At 40.2% G+C, this 20,015-nt stretch overlaps 1 protein-coding gene across 3 annotated transcripts in view; it reads left to right on the plus strand.

The window, feature by feature from the left end:
- Window positions 1-20,015, plus strand: part of DIAPH1 (diaphanous related formin 1) — a 116,444-nt gene that overhangs the window by 20,167 nt on the left and 76,262 nt on the right. For 2 of the 3 annotated variants that reach the window (XM_018050227.1, XM_018050229.1), the window contains exons 2-7: window positions 12,759-12,785; window positions 13,796-13,951; window positions 16,617-16,718; window positions 17,067-17,197; window positions 17,385-17,471; window positions 18,273-18,336. In XM_018050227.1, coding sequence (XP_017905716.1) covers window positions 12,759-12,785; window positions 13,796-13,951; window positions 16,617-16,718; window positions 17,067-17,197; window positions 17,385-17,471; window positions 18,273-18,336 — 567 coding nt within the window. The remainder of the gene's footprint in view (window positions 1-12,758; window positions 12,786-13,795; window positions 13,952-16,616; window positions 16,719-17,066; window positions 17,198-17,384; window positions 17,472-18,272; window positions 18,337-20,015) is intronic. The other variant, XM_018050228.1, reaches the window with a different exon arrangement.

The following is a 20,015-nucleotide window of genomic DNA, read 5'->3' on the forward strand; positions in this document are numbered from 1 at the left end:
GGTTTTGTTTTGTTTTTAATAAATAGGGGAACTGAAGCATGAAGAATTAATGTGATTCACTCAGAATCATACTTGCAGTGATTTAGGAGGCCAGAAGTAAAAATTAGGACTCATGATCTTTTTCTTTTAGCTAAATTCTAGATAAATTTTGTCAGTTTGCTTAATGTATTGGTTGCCTGCTTTAACATGACAAACTCAGTAGCTTAAAATAAACCCCACTTGTTGGCTCACAGTTCTGTCAGTCAGAAGTCCAGCATGGTTCATGTGGCTGTGTTCTCAGTGTCACAGGGCTGAAATCAAGGTGTCAGCTGGGTCATTCCTCATCTGTAGTTGCTGGAGGCAAACCTTTCAAGCGCATTCAGGTTGGAAGAATTCAGTCTCTTGCAGTGGGGGGACTGATTTCCCTGTTTCTTCGCTGTCTCTTAGTTCTAGAGGCTGCCTGTAATCCCTGCCGTTTGGCCTCTTACGCTCAGACCAGAAATGGCATGTTGAACCTTGTGTTTCTCACTCCTCACCCTAGAGTTAAAGGACTTGTGAAATTGGGCAGACCCACACATATAATTTCTCCTTCTTAAAAGTCTGTCCTTGGGGATTCTCCTGGCAAGACTACTGGAGTGGGCTGCCATGCCCTCCTCCAGGGGATCTTCCCAACCCAGGGATGGAACCCAGGTGTCCCACATTGCAGGCAGATTCTTTACTGACTGACCCACCAGGGAAGCCCTCTTAAAAGTCAGTTGTGGAAAATAATATAACCTAATCACAAGAGTGATAGCCTATCATATTTACAGTTCTGATAATTATACAGGTTATGTACCTCAGGCTAGAAATCTTGAGGGAAGTCCTAGAATTCTTCCTTCCACACTAAACATTTCCCTCACTCTGAATTAGCCCATGAGCAGGTGTGGATGTCAGAAGAGGGAGAGCTGGGAATTAAGTATATTGAGGCAGTGAACTGCACTGTGATTGTGGGTTTTTTGAGAAAAACCTGTAGTTCTCAGGAATCCTGGGCCTCCAAAGAATCATCACAGAGTAGGGGCCAAGGGGCATTCAGCTGTGGTGTCTTCCCTTAGCCAAGAGCTCAGATATAGGTGTTCCCGATAAGGTAGCCTGAACAAAATCTTTAGAAAGTACTAAAATATGGGCTTGCTTTTGTAGGCTTGTATCACCCCTGTGCTGGCCTCATGGTTCATGAGGTAATTGTCCATGATTGACTGTTCTTGCGAAGCACATTGGTAGAAATTAGAAACACTCTTTGCTGTGTAATATATTCTGTGATCAGAATAATGTTTAATCATATTCTCTTATTAGATCGCTGCTAACCTCTCTTCTGCTATGGACACTACCTGATGACCTTTTGTTTGGCTACATGAGAGACTATCCTTAATTGAGAATTCTATGCCCTTTTTCTGACTGGAGGGAAAAGTTAAAGATTCAGGGAATTGGATAGAAGTGAATCTGTGCCTTGGATGAATTTTCTTATATCCTTTAACCTATAATAAGTCCAATTCTGTTACTAGGCAAACAGAGGGAACCTCTGTCCAAAAGACTGGCAAATTTAGTCCAATCGACCCGCTCTTAAAAAGCTGAAGTATTAATAGATTCAGCTACCACCACCACCACAACAAATCCAGTTATAGAAAAGGAGTTTTAGATTTCATTTGCATTTATTGTGATACTAATTGAGCAGGGTATGTTTCAAATTCATTTGGTCATAAATTGGTTTGGTCTCACCGGGCATACTTTGGGATCTTGACTTTAATTTTTGGTTTCTTTGAGAAACCAAACTGTAAAGTGTTTAGGGAGTTTCTTGTTTCCTGTAGATGGTAACTAAAAGATTTATCTTACCACATATTACATTAGGATGTGGTGACTGAATCAGAGCTTTGAATTACACTCTGGAAGGAAAGTGAGGGGACAGCTTTTCATTTTTATTTTGATTGATGGTCTTAATGCAGAGCAGTACCCAGCCAAATATATTTATTTTGATGCTATTACTTTGATGCAGTGCACCTTTGAGCAATTTGTGTTAATTTAAGTAAGATTTGATAATACTGAGAATCTTTTAGAGAAATTGAATTTTTATTAAATGCAGTTTAAGCTCTTTTCCTGTACCAACTAATGACCTTCAGAAATTTATTTGCTCATTTAATTCTATTGAACAAAAAATTCCTATCGAATAAATTGTTTTTCTGCCCCTTTAAAAACATTTTGTGCTTCTATCAATAATTGTTTGCATATAAATGAAAGATTATTGTAGAAATTGAGTTACCAGCAGAAATCTAGACTATGTTTAAATGACAGTATTGCCACTGTGAGATCGAGGCTCTCAAGAGAGAAGAAACAGTACTATCTTGGAGGCACAATCTGACCTTAGATTCTCCCAGTGTTTACAAGGGCTCTTTCTGAGGGTGTCAGTGGGTCAAGCCGTGGGGAATGTAGGGGGTCACCATAAAGATCCTGAAATCTTTGCCCTAGGGATTTTCTTTACCTCTTTCAGATGTTAGATCTCCTGTTTCCTGTATTTCAGGTCTGTCACTTTCTTGGTTTGCTCCCTTATTTTGGTGGAGTGTATCCTACAATTGCTTCCTAAGGTGCACTTGGATACGTTTCCGGAAGACTTTAATGTCTGAAAAATGTCTATTTTGAACTTACATTTGATCAGTAATTTGGGTATAGAATTCTAAGTTAGAAAAGTTTTTTATATTTTAAACTGGCTTTTTTGTTATTTAGCTTTTTGTATGTATTAGTAGTTTAAGAAACTCAGCCGTTAAAAAGAATTCATTTGAATCAGTTCTGATGAGATGGGTGAAACTGGAGCCAATTATACAGAGTGAAGTAAGCCAGAAAGAAAAACACCAATACAGTATACTAACACATATATATGGAATTTAGGGAGATGGCAATGACGACCCTGTATGCAAGACAGGAAAAAAGACACAGATGTGTATACCAGACTTTTGGACTCAGAGGGAGAGGGGAAAAAAAAAAAAAAAAGGAAATTCAAAGCTTCTCTGATTCCTTTGACCAATTTTCCTCCCTTCTTTTTGTCTCACACCTTCCCCCGCCCTCCACTGTGTGGCATTTGGGATCTTAGTTCCCCAACCAGGGATCAAACTTAGACTACTCTGCAGTGAAAGCAGGAAGTCTCAGCCACTGGATGGCAAGGGAAGTCCCCTTCTTTCAAACTGTAAAATTTTCTTTGTTTTCTTAGTGTTTTGGAATTTCATCATGATATGCCTTTGTGTGGTGATCTGTCTTTTGTGATGGAGACATCCTTCAGTACTGGGAAATATTTTTTTACATTAACGTACAGTTGATTTACAATGTTGTGTCAAGTTTCTGCTGTACAGCAAAGTGATTCAGATATACACATGTGTGCATTCTTTTTTAAATATTTTTTCAATTATGGTTTATGCATGTTACTACAAATAGCATTATTTCATTCTTTTTTTATTGCCATGTAATATTGCATTGTATATATGAACCGTGCCTTCTTTATTCGTCTGATGATTGACATTTGGGTTGTTGCCTTGTCTTTGTTATCATGAACAGTGCTGTTTATGAACATAGGGGTGCATGTATCTTTTTAAATTACAGTTTTCTGCGTATATGCTCAGGGGTAGGATTGCTGGATCATATGGCAACTCTGTTTTTAGTCTTTTGAAGAACCTCCATCCATACTGTTTTCCATAGTGGCTGTACCAACTTACATTCAGTGCTAGGAAATATTCTTGAATTATTTCCTTGATAGCTTGCTCCTCTGTTTTCTCCTATTATTTGGGTATTGTACTTGCCAAACTGATCTAATTTTCTTATCTTTACTCTCAGTTTCGCATCTCTTTTTGCTCTGCTTTGGGGAGATTTCCTCAAGTTCTTATCTTTCAGCCTTTCTTGAGTTTTCTGTTAAGTTTCTGTTTTCATGTGTTCAGCTTCTAAGGGTTCTTTTTTCTCTGAATATTTCTTTTTAAAATGGCATTATGAGGACTTCCTAGGTTCCAGTGGGCTTCCTGGTAGCTCAGCTGGTAAAGAATCCACCTACAATGCAGGAAACCTTGGTTCAATTCCTGGGTCAGGAATATCCACTGGAGAAGAGATAGGCTACCCATTCCAATATTCTTGGGCTTCCCTGGTAGCTCAGCTGGTAAACAATCCACTTGGGTTCAATCCCTGGGTTGGGAAGATCCCCTGGAGAAGGGAAAGGCAACCCACTGCAGTATTCTGGCCTGGAGAATTCCACGGACTGTATATTCCACAAAGAGTCAGACACAAGTGAGCAGCTTTTACTTTCACTGAGGCTCCAGTGGTTAAGACTCCATGCTTCCACAGTGGGGCACAGTTCAATCCCTGATCAGGGAACTGAGATCTCACATGCTGCATGGAGTAGCCAAAAAAAAAAAACCACAACCCCAGCATCATGTTCTCCCTTACAGATATTAATTTTTTTCTATTCTTTCTTCTTGCATAGTCTCTATATAAGGAGTTGTTTTTTCCCCCTCTCTCACATTTGTATTTTTCCTTATGTGTTTAATAATCCTTGGTTGTCCATGTTTAAAAATGAAGGACTAAAAAATTCATTGGAAACTGGATCCATGGGTAGAGCTTGTTAGCTGTGCAATTTATTGTAGGTTTGCCCTGTTCAGTATAAATATAATATAATGTGAGTCACATATGTAATTGTAGGTTTTCCAGTAGCCGCAGAAAAAGGCAAAAAGAAAAAAAGTGAAAAGAATCATGTGAAATTAACTTTAATAATGTTTTTTAACCTTGTATATCTAAAATATTGTTTTACTGTATAATAGATACATATTGATTGTTAGTGATGTTTTTGCCTTGTTTTTTATATGAAGTTATTGAACTGCAGTTTATTTTATATCTTACAGCACATCTCAATTTGAATGCTAAGTTTTTGTGGATATACTTGATATGTATTTAGATTTCATAAAATTTACAAGTGAAAGGTAGATTCACATACCTAGCATATTCCAAACATACTTAAGTTTAACAATAACATACTAGTTTTTAATTTTAAATTTTTTAAAAATTAAATAAAATTTAAAATTTCTGTTTCAGTTGCACTAGGCACATTAGAAATGCTCAGTGGTGAACAAGATAGAAAACCCAGAGATAAATCCATGCACCTGTGGGCACCTTATCTTTAACAAAGGAGGCAAAAATATACAACGGAGGAAAAACAGCCCCTTCAATAAGTGATGCTGGGAAAACTGGACAACTATATGTAAAAGAGTGAAACTAGAATACTTGCTAACACTATATACACAAAAAATAAACTCAAAATGGATTAAAGACTTAAATGAAGGCCAGAAACTATAAAGCTTTTAGAGGAAAACGAAGACAGTACACTCTTTGACATGTAGCAAGATCCTCTATGACCCACCTCCTAGAGTAATGGAAATAAAAATAAAACAAATGGGACTTAATTAAACTTAAAAGCTTTTGCACAGCAAAGGAAACAATAAACGAGATTAAAAGACAACCCTCAGAATGGGAGAAAATAGTTGCAAACCAAACAACTGACAAAGGATTAATCTCCAGCATACATAAACAGCTCATATAGCTCAACATCAGGAATGCAGCCCAATCAGAAGATGGGCAGAAGACCTGAGCAAACGTTTCTCCAAATAAGACATACAGGTGCTAATAGACGCGTGAAAGATGCTCAGCATTACTCATTGTTAGAGGCAAGCAAATCAAAACTGCAGTGAGGTATCACTTTACACCAGTCAGAATGCTGCTGCTGCTAAGTCACTTCAGTCGTGTCCGACTCTGTGCGACCCCATAGACGGCAGCCCACCAGGCTCCCCCGTCCCTGGGATTCTCCAGGCAAGGACACTGGAGTGGGTTGCCATTTCCTTCTCCAATGCATGAAAGTGAAAAGTGAAAGTGAAGTCGCTCGTGTCCGACTCTTTGTGACCCCATGGACCAGCTCCTCGGCCCATGGGATTTTCCAGGCAAGAGTACTGGAGCCAGTCAGAATAGCCATCATCAAAAACTCTACAAGCAATGAATGCTGGAGAGGGTGTGGAGAAAAGGGAACGCTCTTGCACTGTTGGTGGGGATGTTCATTGATACAACCACTATGTGTGTGTGTTAGTCTCTCAGTCGTGTCTTACTCTTTGCGACCCATGGACTTCTCCAGGGTGTTCCCTTCTTCAGGATATCATTCCAAACCAGGGATCAAACCCAGGTCTGCCACATTGCAGGGAGATTCTCTACCATCTGAGCCACCAGGGAAGCACTGAAACATACAGCACAGTATATAAAATAAATAGCCAGTGGGAGTTTCCTGGATGAAGCAGGGAACCCAAAGCTAGTACTCTGTGACAACCTAGTGGGATGGGGAGGGAGGTGGGAAGAAGGTTCAAGAAGGAGAAGACATATGTATACCTATGGCTGATTCATGTTTATGTATGACAGAAACCATCACAATATTGTAAAGTAATTATCCTTCAATTAAAAATAAAACAAATACTTAGTAGTTGCTTGTGGCTGGTAGCTACCATATTGGACTACATAGCTCTTTGGTGACCTGCTTGGACTATGTCAGTAGTTTAAGGTGGTTTTTCAGTTCCCCAGAGAAGGCTCTTCCAACCTTCTGCCTCAAGGGTAAGGATTTTGGGGTGTTGGAGTCCTGAGAAACTAGAAAGGGGAAGGTGCTGGGTGTCTCAGCATATACAGTACGTATAGGTTAACTACTTGTCTTTTTGGTATAGGATTTCTGCCCACAGCTGTGCCTGGCATCCCCCGAGCCAGAGATCTGTGTTTTACCCTCTTCTAACAATAAATTTCCAGATTTATGCTAGAGTAAGGGAGGGTAGTCTCCTGATGGCATGAGGGGAGGGGCTTTGGGGATAATGGGAAGATCTGCAGGTCGAACTGCTTCTTTAAGTGAAAAGTGAAAGTCAGTCAGTTGTGTCTGACTCTTTGCGACCCCATGGACTGTACAGTCCATGGAATTCTCCAGGCCAGAATACTGGAGTGGGTAGCCTTTCCCTTCTCCAGGAGATCTTCCCAACCCAGGGATCAAACCCAGGTCTCCCTCATTTCAGGCGGATTCTTTACCAGCTGAGCCACAAGGGAAGCCCAAGAATACTGGAGTGGGTAGCTTATCCCTTCTCCAGCGGATCTTCCCGACCCAGGAATCGAACCAGGTTTTCGTGCATGGCAGGCGGATTCTTTACCAACTGAGCTATGTAACTGCTTCTTAAACAGCCTTCAAACCAATCTTATTTTTGGCCTCCCTCTCCTCCAGCTGCTCATTTCTGTAAGTATTATACCTGGTGCTGCTAATTCCTGAGCCTGTTGAGGATTCTTAAGTACAGTCTGGATAGTTATTAGCTTTGCCTTCATCAGGTTTAGGGCTCATTTTTCTTAGATCTATTGAGTCTTAGTCCCAGCTTCAAAAGTTTGGTTATAATTACACTTTTCTTGTTCTTCCCAACCTTGTAGGCTCCTTCCTTTTTTTCCCTAAAAATTCCTTTTCTGTAGATGTAGAAAGATTTCAAAAGGGGGGGAAATTTAATTCAGTTTACTGTCTGTTACCTGGATATATTAATTTGTATTCATGAGCAGGTTTTGATATGTTAAAATTTTTTCATTCTGTATTTATGCTTCCTTCAGTATCTGTATTTGTAGTTAAAGGTTTTAGTATATAGCTTCAGTAGAAGACTTGATAAGGAGGGACAGGCAGATGAAATATTTAGTGCAGTGAGGGTTTGTAGTTTGAAGGCAGAAAATAATTGATAGCAAACAAGGGAAAAGATGAACATAGAGGCATATAGAAATAGGTGGGATCATTAGAGATCATCAGAAAGCTTGAACTTCTGGGGCATAATATATAAATACAGGTCCAGTAGCATTTATCTTCTAGGACTCTACTATTTTTAGTCATTCTTACTTTTCATGAGCTAGGAACCTCTTGTTAACTACCTCAGAGAATCCACAAAGCATGTTATGTATCTTAGAAAATTCACAAAACAGTTAATGTTACAATTAGGAAAAAACCTCACAAAGTTTACCATTTGTAAACTGTAAGATCCTCAAGGAAAACACATGTAACATTAAATAAGTAAATTAATACACGCTCAATATACTGTAGCAGCAGTTTCCATTTCAGTAATAGAGCTGAGCTTACAGTTTGGGTGTTCTGTTGGGTTCTGAAACAGAATTTTGCCTGTACTGTGATTCACTTTGCTGGTAGATGCTGCCCTCTGTTGGGAGTAGTTGAGAAAATACATGGATCAGTTTTGCTGTCCTTACTCAAATCGTGCACTAAAAAAACATGGATACTTTTTTTAAAGGAATTAATCTGTTTCTAATGATGCACCAAGGAAATCTAAGGAGACTGGTTTCTTCCTTTTTAAGAAAACAGATGTTTACTTTTGTGTGTCTAAAAGCAACAGTTAGTGGGCATTAAATGGGAACAAGACAAGAATTTGGGGAATGCAAAGGTTTAGGGCTATCTGGAGAGCAGAGTTCCATACCCAGCTTGCCCTTGTATGACCTCAGTGATTTACTCCATCTGTCTGGGCTTCAGTTTCTTCACCAATGCAATGAAAAGGTGGAACAAATCTTCAGGTATTGGTATTTTAGGAGAGCAGCCCCAAATTATGGTCTTTGTTCATAGGAGATACAATGACTGAATCTTAGGCTCTGCCCCGAAGGAGCTTAGTCTGGAAATAGCTAGAGGAGACAGACAATCAAAATACAGTTGTAATCCACTTGTAGTGCTGTGAGGCGGGCAAGTACCTATTTCTGCAGAAATGCAAGGAGAGGTACTTTTCCGATCAGAGGAGGTGTCATCCTGTAGGGCCTGCTGGAGCTGCCTTGAAAGCACAGTTTCGACTGAGGGAAGCAGCAGCCTAGAGAAGGTCTGCAGTGGTGAGACAGTGTGATCTGTCTGTGGACTTGCAGTGAGTTCAGGATGCCCAGAAGATAGGGTTTGAGGTAGAGGGCTTGTTGAGAGATGAGTCAAGACAAAGAAGTCAGAAGTGTCCTATGGCATGCTAAGGAATTCAGGTCTTAACCCAAGGGCAGTAGGGAGCTATTGCACAGTTTTAAATGAGAAATAACCCAGACAGCTTGACATTTTTGAACAATTACTCTTAGATTTAGTATAGAGCATGGATTTTGTGTTGGGCAAATGAGAGTGAAAGAAGGGGCATGAGTTAGGAGGCTATTACAGTAAATCAAATGACAGATCATACCACTAGGATGGAGGGAAGAGAAATGAGTCTGCAGACAGAAAAAACAAGTTGCTGGTTTCCTGTTCTTTGACTTAGCCTGCAGCTATGAAGAGTCTAGCTGGCACTGATTCATTAGACCCAGGTTCTGTTATCTATGTTATATCCATCCCAGAATTGTTTTGGTAGTGGTTTGGTTCTGACGGAACATTTTGAGTTTGGAGGACAAGGTTCTGGACTGGAAGCACTTGCTCTAGGAGCAGGTAAGTGTAACCTTGGTAGTGGCAACCTGACTATAAACACTCACCCTTTGTGTGGCTTGTTTCACCTCTGTGTCAGGCGACCCAGAGCGATGACAAAAGGAACTGTGAGTCTCCCTGGTGTTGTGGTCTCTGCCTTGTGATCCTTCTGCCTTGGCTGCCCAGTGAGCAGCACACACACAAGGTAGCTTCAGATTCCATGGACACTGAGCGAAGTTCTTAGGGTTTTGGGTGCGTGATTAGCTTTCCATCAGCAGCAGGTTGACCTCTGGACTGTAGAGGGCAAAGTTAAAATTCACAGTTTACATGGGATTTAACCACTCTTGACTTTGGGCACATGAGCATAATGATATAGATTTTTCTTGTCTGTAAAAAGATTAGTAGAATAATTTTGTGGCAGTGTCAAATAGTTTTTCATTAGTTGAAGAATGTTACTCAAGAGGCATTTACTATACTCTTCTAAGAAGAGCAAAAATAAAATTTAAAAAATCTTATTTTCTTAGCTGCACTCAGTGGCATGTGGCATCTTAGTCCCCAACCAGGAATTGAACCCATGTCCCCTGCATTGGAAGGCAGAGTCTTAACCACTGGACCTCCAGGGAAATCCCTGGTTTAAAACTAAGTATTAGGATGAAGAATTCCTGCTTTCCTGTACCTGCTTGAATCAGACTTTTGACCTAACAGAAGCAAAAGATATTAAGAAGAGGTGGCAAGAATACATGGAAGAACTGTACAAAAAAGATCTTCACGACCCAGATAATCATGATGATGTGATCACTAATCTAGAGCCAGACATCTTGGAAAGTGAAGTCAGGTGGGCCTTGGAAAGCATCACTACGAACAAAGCTAGTGGAGGTGATGGAATTCCAGTTGAGCTGTTTCAAATCCTGAAAGATGATGCTGTGAAAGTGCTACACTCAATATGCCAGCAAATTTGGAAAACTCAGCAGTGGCCACAGGACTGGAAAAGGTCAGTTTTCATTCCAATCCCAAAGAAAGGCAAGGCCAAAGAATGCTCAAACTACTGCACAATTGCACTCATCTCACATGCTAGTAAGGTAATGCTCAAAATTCTCCAAGCCAGGCTTCAGCAATACGTGAACTGTGAACTTCCTGATGTTCAAGCTGGTTTTAGAAAAGGCAGAGGAACCAGAGATCAAATTGCCAACATCCACTGGATCATGGAAAAAGCAAGAGAGTTCCAGAAAAACATCTATTTCTGCTTTATTGACTATGCCAAAGCCTTTGACTATGTGGATCACAATAAACTGTGGAAAATTCTGAAAGAGATGGGAATACCAGACCACCTAACCTCCTCTTGAGAAATGTGTATGTAGGTCAGGAAGCAACAGTTAGAACTGGACATGGAACAACAGACTGGTTCCAAATAGGAAAAGGAGTGCGTCAAGGCTGTATATTGTCACCCTGCTTATTTAACTTATATGCAGAGTACATCATGAGAAACGCTGGGCTGGATGAAACACAAGCTGGAATCAAGATTGCTGGGAGAAATATCAATCACCTCAGATATGCAGATGACACCACCCTTATGGCAGAAAGTGAAGAGGAGCTAAAAAGCCTCTTGATGAAAGTGAAAGAGGAGAGTGAAAAAGTTGGCTTAAAGCTCAGCATTCAGAAAACAAAGATCATGGCATCCGGTCCCATCACTTCATGGGAAATAGATGGGGAAACAGTGGAAACAGTGTCAGACTTTATTTTGGGGGGCTCAAAATCACTGCAGATGGTGATTGCAGCCATGAAATTAAAAGACGCTTACTCCTTGGAAGAAAAGTTATGACCAACCTAGATAGTATATTCAAAAGCAGAGACATTACTTTGCCGACTACGGTCCATCTAGTCAAGGCTATGGTTTTTCCTGTGGTCATGTATGGATGTGAGAGTTGGACTGTGAAGAAGGCTGAGCGCTGAAGAATTGATGCTTTTGAACTGTGGTGTTGGAGAAGACTCTTGAGAGTCCCTTGGACTGCAAGGAGATCAACCAGTCCATTCTGAAGATCAACCCTGGGATTTCTTTGGAAGGACTGATGCTAAAGCTGAAACTCCAGTACTTTGGCCACCTCATGCGAAGAGCTGACTCACTGGAAAAGACTCTGCTGCTGGGAGGAATTGGGGGCAGGAGGAGAAGGGGACGACAGAGGATGAGATGGCTGGATGGCATCACGGACTCAATGGACATGAGTTTGAGTGAACTCCGGGAGATGGTGATGAACAGAGAGGCCTGGCATGCTGCGATTCATGGGGTCGCAAAGAGTCGGACACAACTGAGCGACTGAACTGAACTGAACAGCACACATACAGAAGAGAAGAGAATATAAAACATACAGAAACGTTATAAACAGACATCCATGTATCCATCATCCATATCAAGAAATAGAATATTATTGTAAGCACCCCTGAAGCCCCCATCCCTTTCTACAATCATTATTCTTCCATCCACCCCAGGTAACCACTGTTTTGCCATTTGTGGTAATCATTCTCTTTATGATTGTACATCCTAGGTAATATAATTTAATTTTGTATGGTTTTAATCTCAATGTAAAATAATACATTCACTTTTATATTTGTGAGTAGCTATATGTTCATTCACTTTCTGCATGTAATTATTTTCCACTGTACCATTATACCAGTTTACTCATTCTACTCCAGATGGCTGTTTGGATTATCCTCTATTTCAGATATTACAGTGTTACTGTGAACATTCTTGTTATACTCAGCCTGCTATGTAAGTGCAGCTTTCTGAAGGAAAGGTAGATTTACAGAAACTGTTGTGTTGAGTTGTGATATAGCTGCATATTTTCACTTTACTAGATTCTGTTTTCCATTGTGTTTTCCAAAGTGGCCGTAACAATTTACATTACACCAACAGTGTGTGAGATCTTCTGCTGCTCTGTGACTAGACACACATGAAAATTTTTTCCAGTCTTGAGTGTAAAATGATAATCTTGTTGTGGTTTTAGTCTGCATTTCCTTGTTTACTGATGAAGTTGAACACATTTCATAGGTTTATTGGTCATCTGACTTAGAGTTTTTTTAGTTCTCCACCTCTTTTCCCCAAAAGGGTTATTATATGTTAGTGACCTTAAAACTCCTCCTGCCCCTTATCTAAGGGAATGTGCTAAGGAGTATGGCAGAAATCTAGCTTGTAGGAAGGAGCCTAGATCCTTTCAATTTGTTTTCTCCTCTTTTTTTTTTCCCAGTCCATCTGGTGTTTAGGAAATTTCCTGACGTTTCACTGATCTCTCTTCCCTCTCTTCTCCTTCCTTTTTCCTGTTCCTAGACTCTGAAGAGACTCATGGCAGATGAGGTAAGGAAATTTTGTTCAGCATGTGCATGGCTCATTTCCTACACTATGGTATTTGCCAGTTGCAGTAGCTTTGACTTTCTATAACTTATAAATTGATACGGGTTCTACTCTCAGGTCCTCCCGAAGCTTTTCTCTAACTCTTTGCTCTGTTTGATTTATTGCATGCATTTCCCTGGCATATTCACTGACTTCCAAGGTTAGGCATGTTCTTTAAGCTCCAAGCTGACTTGCTGTCTGGATGCCACTCATATCATTGGAAGCCCCAGAATGCTTGCAGATACTAACTGTTATTTTCAAACAGGTTGTGCCGATAAGCTGCAGTTTATCGGTAGCTCTTTTTTAATTGAACACCTGTCCTTGTGGTTTGAGGAATGATTGAGGTTGGTTGACAGAGAGATGGTATATATAGCCCTGAAGCCTGAAGTACAATAGATTATATTCTTGCGAAGAGGATTTTGGAGAATATATTTTGAACTTTTGCTGCTTGCATAACAAGTGCTATGGAGTGTACAGAAGAAAGAAATAACAATGGTTCCTGGTTTTAAGGCATTTCCTTGTTTCTTATATATAACTTATATCAAAATCATGATCAGACTTAGCTCTTGAAGGGAGAGGTCCTCTGAGGATCTGGCCACAGTTATTATTGGATAGCTAGAGGGAAACTGAGGCCATTTTACTGAGCACTCCGCATATGAGGTGCTTTCAGTTCTGTGTTGCTCGAGGGCTTAGGAATGGCAGAGGAGCTAAAGAGCAAAGTTCTCCTTTTTAGACAGGTTCCAAATTATAGTATTTCATTCCTCTTATCTTTGGATGATGGTGAGAGTACAGAGTCAGTGTAGTGTATTAGATACAGGAAAGACTGGTTCTCTTTTTCGCGTCAGAAGAGCCTTAAAACTGCCCACAAACCAAAGGAACCATGGGTGTATAAGAGGCTAGAGGCTATTTGAGGTATGGTTTGTTGTGTAAATAATAAAAATGGGTCACTGCTAATACTTTTTTCTCTTTCTCAGCTGGAGAGATTTACCAGCATGAGAAGTAAGAAGGAGAAAGAAAAGCCCAATTCTGCTCATAGAAATTCTTCTGCATTTTATGGGGATGATCCCACAGCACAGTCATTGCAAGATGTTTCAGATGAGCAAGTTCTAGTACTCTTTGAACAGATGCTGGTAAGTTTCCCGCCTGAAAACATTGATTCTTCTTGAAAATGCTTTTATGGGCATGTTTGTTGTTTAGTCACTAAGTCGTGTTCGGCTCTTTGAGACCTCCTGAACTGTACCTGCCAGGCTTCTCTGTCTATGGGATTGCCCAGGCAAGAATACTGGCATGGGTTGCCATTTCCTTCTCCATAGATAGGCATGTTGGGCCCTTTTTCATGCACAGCCCTCCTTAACTCTCCCTTAATAACGAAAAAACCCTCTAGGTTTAATAGAGAACTTAATAGCAGCTCCCTTAATGAAGGGACTAAATATACAGGCACCAATCTGTAGACTGGAATCTGTGAATTAGGCTTAGAAATATCTGATCACTGACCATTTTGTTAGTCTCCTTTAGCCCAGCAGCGCTTAAGCGGCAAAGATATAGAGTGGGTGGGCCAACTCATGTGGTAGTGTGATGACTTCCAGAGTAGATAAAGGTTTAAAACATTCACAACAAAATCTCTACAAAGAAGAAACTTTGATGACGTGGAAAGGTGTCATTTGCCCAAGGTCTTCTGTTTAGTGGTAAATCTGGGAAGAGAATCTGATGTTATAATCACTAGAAGACCTTTAAAGATTGGGGCTGAGGTCGGTTCAGTAATAAACTTCATGGATGACTGACTTTGCTGCCCTCAGTGAGGACTACTGAGTGAGGACACTCGGTGAATGTCCACTAGTGCTAAGTGTTGCCAAGTTTAGAGTACATGCTTATACGGTTTCATGAGGCCTCTGGATTAACTTGCATTTACAATCTCAGCTTCAATTAGAGACTAGTGGAAAGTCTAACTAAGTTAAAAGCATGGGTTTAAAACCCTTAATACAGGGCCTGGTACCTGTGGTAGTAAACCCTCAACCACTACTACTGTTATTGCTTTTCACTGAAGCTTTCAGTTTGTCTCATAATGATCCAAGTGTGTTAGCAGTCTAAGAGTATGCTCTTTCAAGACAGTCTCTTAGGGGCTTTGGATTGCAAATGTAGGTGTCTTTAGGGCAAGGGGAGGTAGCATAATTAAGTTAAGGGCTACACAGTAAAAGTGAAAGTGAAGTCGCTCAGTCGTGTCCGACTCTTTGCGACCCCGTGGACTGTAGCCCACCAGACTCCTCCATCCATTCAATTTTCTAGGCAAGAGTACTGGAGTGGGTTGCCATTTCCTTCTCCAGGGGATCTTCCTGACCCAGGGATCGAACCTGGGTCTCCACATTGTGGTCAAACACTTTACCATCTGAGCCACTAGGGAGTCCCCCAAGGGCTACATAAGAGATAATAAAAAGGAAAAGAGACTGCAGTAAAATGAAGAACATTTGGCGTTTTTGTTAAAAGCCAGCCACAATTCACTTCCTGGTTTTGTAGCATTCCTGTTGGGAATGCTAGCCCAGTAGTGCCAGATGTTTCTATTTTTCAAGAAGCGAGAAATCTGTACATTTTAAAAAACAACAAAAATTGTTTTTTAACAAACAAATAGCCAGCATTCAGATTTCCCTAATAAAGTCATTAAAAATTTTTTTTATTTATTCAAGTCACGATTCCAGATAGGGTCCATTGTAATATTCTCCTAAGTTTTGTTTGAACTATAGATTTTCCTCCCTCTTTTTTATTCTTTCTATTGCTATAAAAAGCTTCTTCTTTCTTGAAGAAGCTGTTTGACTTTTACAGTTTTCTGTAATCTAAAATTTGCTGATTGTATCCCTTGGTGCTAAAAATTCATATTTTTTATGAAGTCTCTCAAATTTAAAATGTTGAAATTTTTAGAAGACAAAGCATACTTAGAAATTTTAGAAGACAAAGCATACTTCATCTTTGGTTCTGATTCAGCCTCAGGGCCACTATTTTGCAATTTTCTGTTCAGTTTATCTGTAAAAGGAGGAAGAAAGCACCAGAAATTGAGTCAGAAAAAAGTCAGATTGCTATTATGGTTTGGTGGTGATGATTCCTTCACACATCACACACATACACATGGAGAAGAAATTGAATATTTCCACTTTTTCCTCCTATACATTCCCATTTTAAATAATATTCTGGACTTGTTAGGGTTGAACTTCTGCTCACAGAGATAGGAAGGTCAGACAGATGGTTTCATATGTAACAGGCTCAAGCAGAGCCTTTCTCCTGATAACACACTCCAGATTATGTCTGTTGAGGGAATTTGTCAGCTTCCAGTTAGTTCTTCATGGAGGAGTTTGTCCAGGGACTTAGTTAACCAGGAGTAATGGGTGTTTAGGCCTAGAGTGGCACAGATTTTGCTGATGTTTGAATGGTGCCAGTGGTCCAGTGCTTCAGCCTGAAGAAATTACTAAAGTCCATCCCAAGTGCAGAAAATATTAATGCTTTGTTTGTTTTTCTTTCAGTAATACAAAGTAAGTTTTCCTTCTGTATTGAGAGTCCATTTTTGATAGGAGAAAATTTAAGTGTATGTATATAAAAATGTCTGTTGGGATTTATACTAAAATGTTAAGCATTTTTATCCCTGAGGAATTCCCATCATCTATAATAGCTTAAGTCTCTGGGGGTCAGGAAAATTTCTTTATTCACTAAGCATTTAGTGTGTTCATCTCTTCACTAAGTATACTAAATATTAAACACTCAAACTTGTAAGGAATTCAAAGCAATTTTCCCCCTTTTTTCTCCTGCTGCTAGCTGGATATGAACCTGAACGAGGAGAAACAGCAACCTTTGAGGGAGAAGGACATTGTCATCAAGAGAGAGATGGTGTCCCAGTACTTGCACACCTCCAAGGCTGTGAGTCCTGGGGCAGGTTCCCATGACATGGGAGACTGTGCCCTTATCTTGGCCATGTTTGTTTTGCTACTTTCATAGAACATTTTATGTCAACGTCAGTTCTATTTCATTGTTTTATGTAAACTTACTTATTTTTTACCCTCATTTGAGTTACTTTTCTTATATACTTTTGCCGAAGTCAATCATCATAAAGTATGTATGAGTAATAGGAAGGATATTCTGAATCTCATGGTTCTGTGCTATGTATGATGGGTGTCTGCCCTCATGTTGTTTAAATGGTATTGACTAATACTAGTCCAATTTATGACTGAGTCCAGTGTTTACGGACCTCTATTTGCTTCTTTCCAGGGCATGAGCCAGAAGGAGAGCTCTAGGTCAGCCATGATGTACATTCAGGAGTTGAGGTCAGGCTTGCGGGATATGCCTCTGCTCAGCTGCCTGGAGTCCCTTCGTGTCTCCCTCAACAACAACCCTGTCAGGTGAGGATTCTCAGGTGGAAACAGGAGTAAGAGCCCACTGTAGAATTCACTGGCGGGATTAGAGATCTGAGGAATCAGGGAAGTATGAGAATGTTCTGGATTGGGAGTAAGAAGTTGCCAGGATACACTTTATTTTTGTGGATAAGAATATATTGATTTGATATTGCATTGTCTTTGTTCCTAACAGTTGGGTCCAAACATTTGGTGCTGAGGGCCTGGCCTCCTTATTGGACATCCTTAAACGACTTCATGATGAGAAGGAGGAGACTGCTGGGTAAGGACTTCCAAGTCTTGTCATCTTCTAGGTGGAGGGTAGTAGAGGGATTGGCTGTTTGCTGTAAAGGAGGAAATAAGTTAGGACTAGGACATTATATGTTAGCTGAGAATGGGGTTTATCATGGGGGTGACTGGAGGATGAATAATGATTATAGGTACAGGAAAAGGAAGAGGAATTTAAATTTCTCGTATATACCACATATGATTGTGAGTCTCCCGACAAAGGTTCTTATCCAGTCTGGAAATAGGATCTGATTAGACCAAAGCTATCCCGTGATCTGGTCTGGGTCATACCTCATTTGGAAATACGTATGATCAGTTTGAGACTAACTTTATGATAGCCTTCAGGGTTCAAATAATTCTTGCACTGACTTAGGTTAGGCTTTCTTGAAGCCAACCTGACCCAGTATGGTTTCTCTACTTCCTGGGATCTTGCCAAAGCAAAACACAGGTCCTGGGCCTCCTGAAAGTACAGACTTGAAACCTTTGGTGTAGATGAGGCAAGCAGTAATAGATAGGATGCTATTGTGATAGAATTTAGCCCTTAGGAGCCTACTAGGAGTTAAAGGGGAGATTTTAATATAATACTAAATTCTTGGTTAATGAGAGGATTAGCCAGTTGTTCTTTTCTTCAGCTATCTCTTTTTGCCAGTATTTCAGGACAAAGTGCTATGTGCTAGAATTTACTTAGCTACTAGTTGGGAGTATTTATTTATAAGACCCTTGTTTGTAATTGAAAAGTCAGTGGGAGAGAGGTGTAGGATAAAGGGACTTCACTAATTAAGTCTTCTGTACACAGAGGCTACGACAGCCGCAACAAACATGAAATCATTCGCTGCTTGAAAGCTTTTATGAATAACAAGGTAAGACTGTTCCCGTTCTCATTCTGACTCCCATCATGACCCCTGTTCTTGCTCCTCTGTTGGCAAACTCAAAAAAGAAGGACCTAGAAATAGAAGATTCAAGGCTTCTAGCTTTCCCTTTTAGTATCGCAACTTTTGATTAACACATACACATACTGTTATGTCTTTTTCCTCAGATGTAATGTCTGTTTCAGAGGAAAGGCTTACTTTCTTTCTTCTGTTTATACTTTTGTTAATTATTGGATTTCCTGACCTGCAGTTATTAATTTTTGGAAGGTTTACTTTATTCTCTGCTTTATTGTTTTGTCCCCTGTGTGTTCCTACTGTAGAATATTTCCTTTTTTTCCCCCTGTCTGTTTAGTATTTAAACCTAGGGAGCCTTCAGTGATTTGTTCCTGAGTGCAAATCTGTCTTCCTGACTGTTTAGTTTTATTATAATTACTCCATTGCCTTGTGGGGGCATTGAAAAAGAAACGTAAGAGTCAGTTTTTATTCTTGGAAGACATAGAATTCTGTTGTGTCTGCTCAGTTCAGTTCAGTTACTCAGTCGTGTCCAATTCTTTGCGACCCCATGAACTGCAGCACTTCCCTGTCCATCACCAACTCATGTCCATTGAGTCAGTGATGCCATCCAACCACCTCATCCTCTGTCATCCCCTTCTCCTCCTGCCTTCAATCTTTCCCAGCATCAGGGTCTTTTCAAATGAGTCAGTTCTTTGCATCAGGTGGCCAAAGTATTGGAGTTTCAGCTTCAACATCAGTCCTTCCAATGAACTTTCAGGACTGATTTCCTTTAGGATAGACTGGTTGGATCTCCTTGCAGTCCAAGGGACTCTCAAGAGTCTTCTCCTATACCACAATTCAAAAGCATCAATTCTTCTGCACTCAGCTTTCTTTATAGTCCAACTCTCACATCCATACATGACTACTGGAAAAACCATAGCCTTGACTAGATCGACTTTTGTTGGCAAAGTAATGTCTCTGCTTTTTAATATGCTATCTAGGTTGGTCATAACTTTTCTTCCAAGGAGTAAGCGTCTTTTAATTTCATGGCTGCAGTTACCATCTGCAGTGATTTTGAAGCCCCCAAAAATAAAGTCTGACACTGTTTCCACTGTTTCTCCATCTATTTCCCAAGAAGTGATGGGACCAGATGCCATGATCTTCGTTTTCTGAATGTTGAGCTTTAAGCCAACTTCTTCACTCTCCTCTTTCACTTTCGTCAAGAGGCTCTTTAGTTCTTCTTCACTTTCTGCCATAAGGGTGGTATCATCTGCATATCTGAGGTGATTGATATTTCTCCCAGCAATCTTGATTCCAGCTTGTGGTTCATCCAGCCCAGTGTTTCTCATGATGTACTCTGCATATAAGTTAAATAAGCAGGGTGACAATACACAGCCTTAATGTACTCCTTTTCCTATTTGGAACCGGTCTGTTGTTCCATGTCCAGTTCTAACTGTTGCTTCCTGACCTGCATACAGATTTATTCCCATCTCTTTCAGAATTTTCCACAGTTTATTGTGATCCACACAGTGAAAGGCTTTGGCATAGTCAATAAAGCAGAAATAGATGTTTTTCTGGAACTCTCTTGCTTTTTCCGTGATCCAGCGGATGTTGGCAATTTGATCTCTGGTTCCTCTGCCTTTTCTAAAACCAGCTTGAACATCTGGAAGTTCATG

Source organism: Capra hircus, chromosome 7, assembly GCF_001704415.2.
Source record: "Capra hircus breed San Clemente chromosome 7, ASM170441v1, whole genome shotgun sequence".
Taxonomy (NCBI): Eukaryota; Metazoa; Chordata; class Mammalia; order Artiodactyla; family Bovidae; genus Capra; species Capra hircus.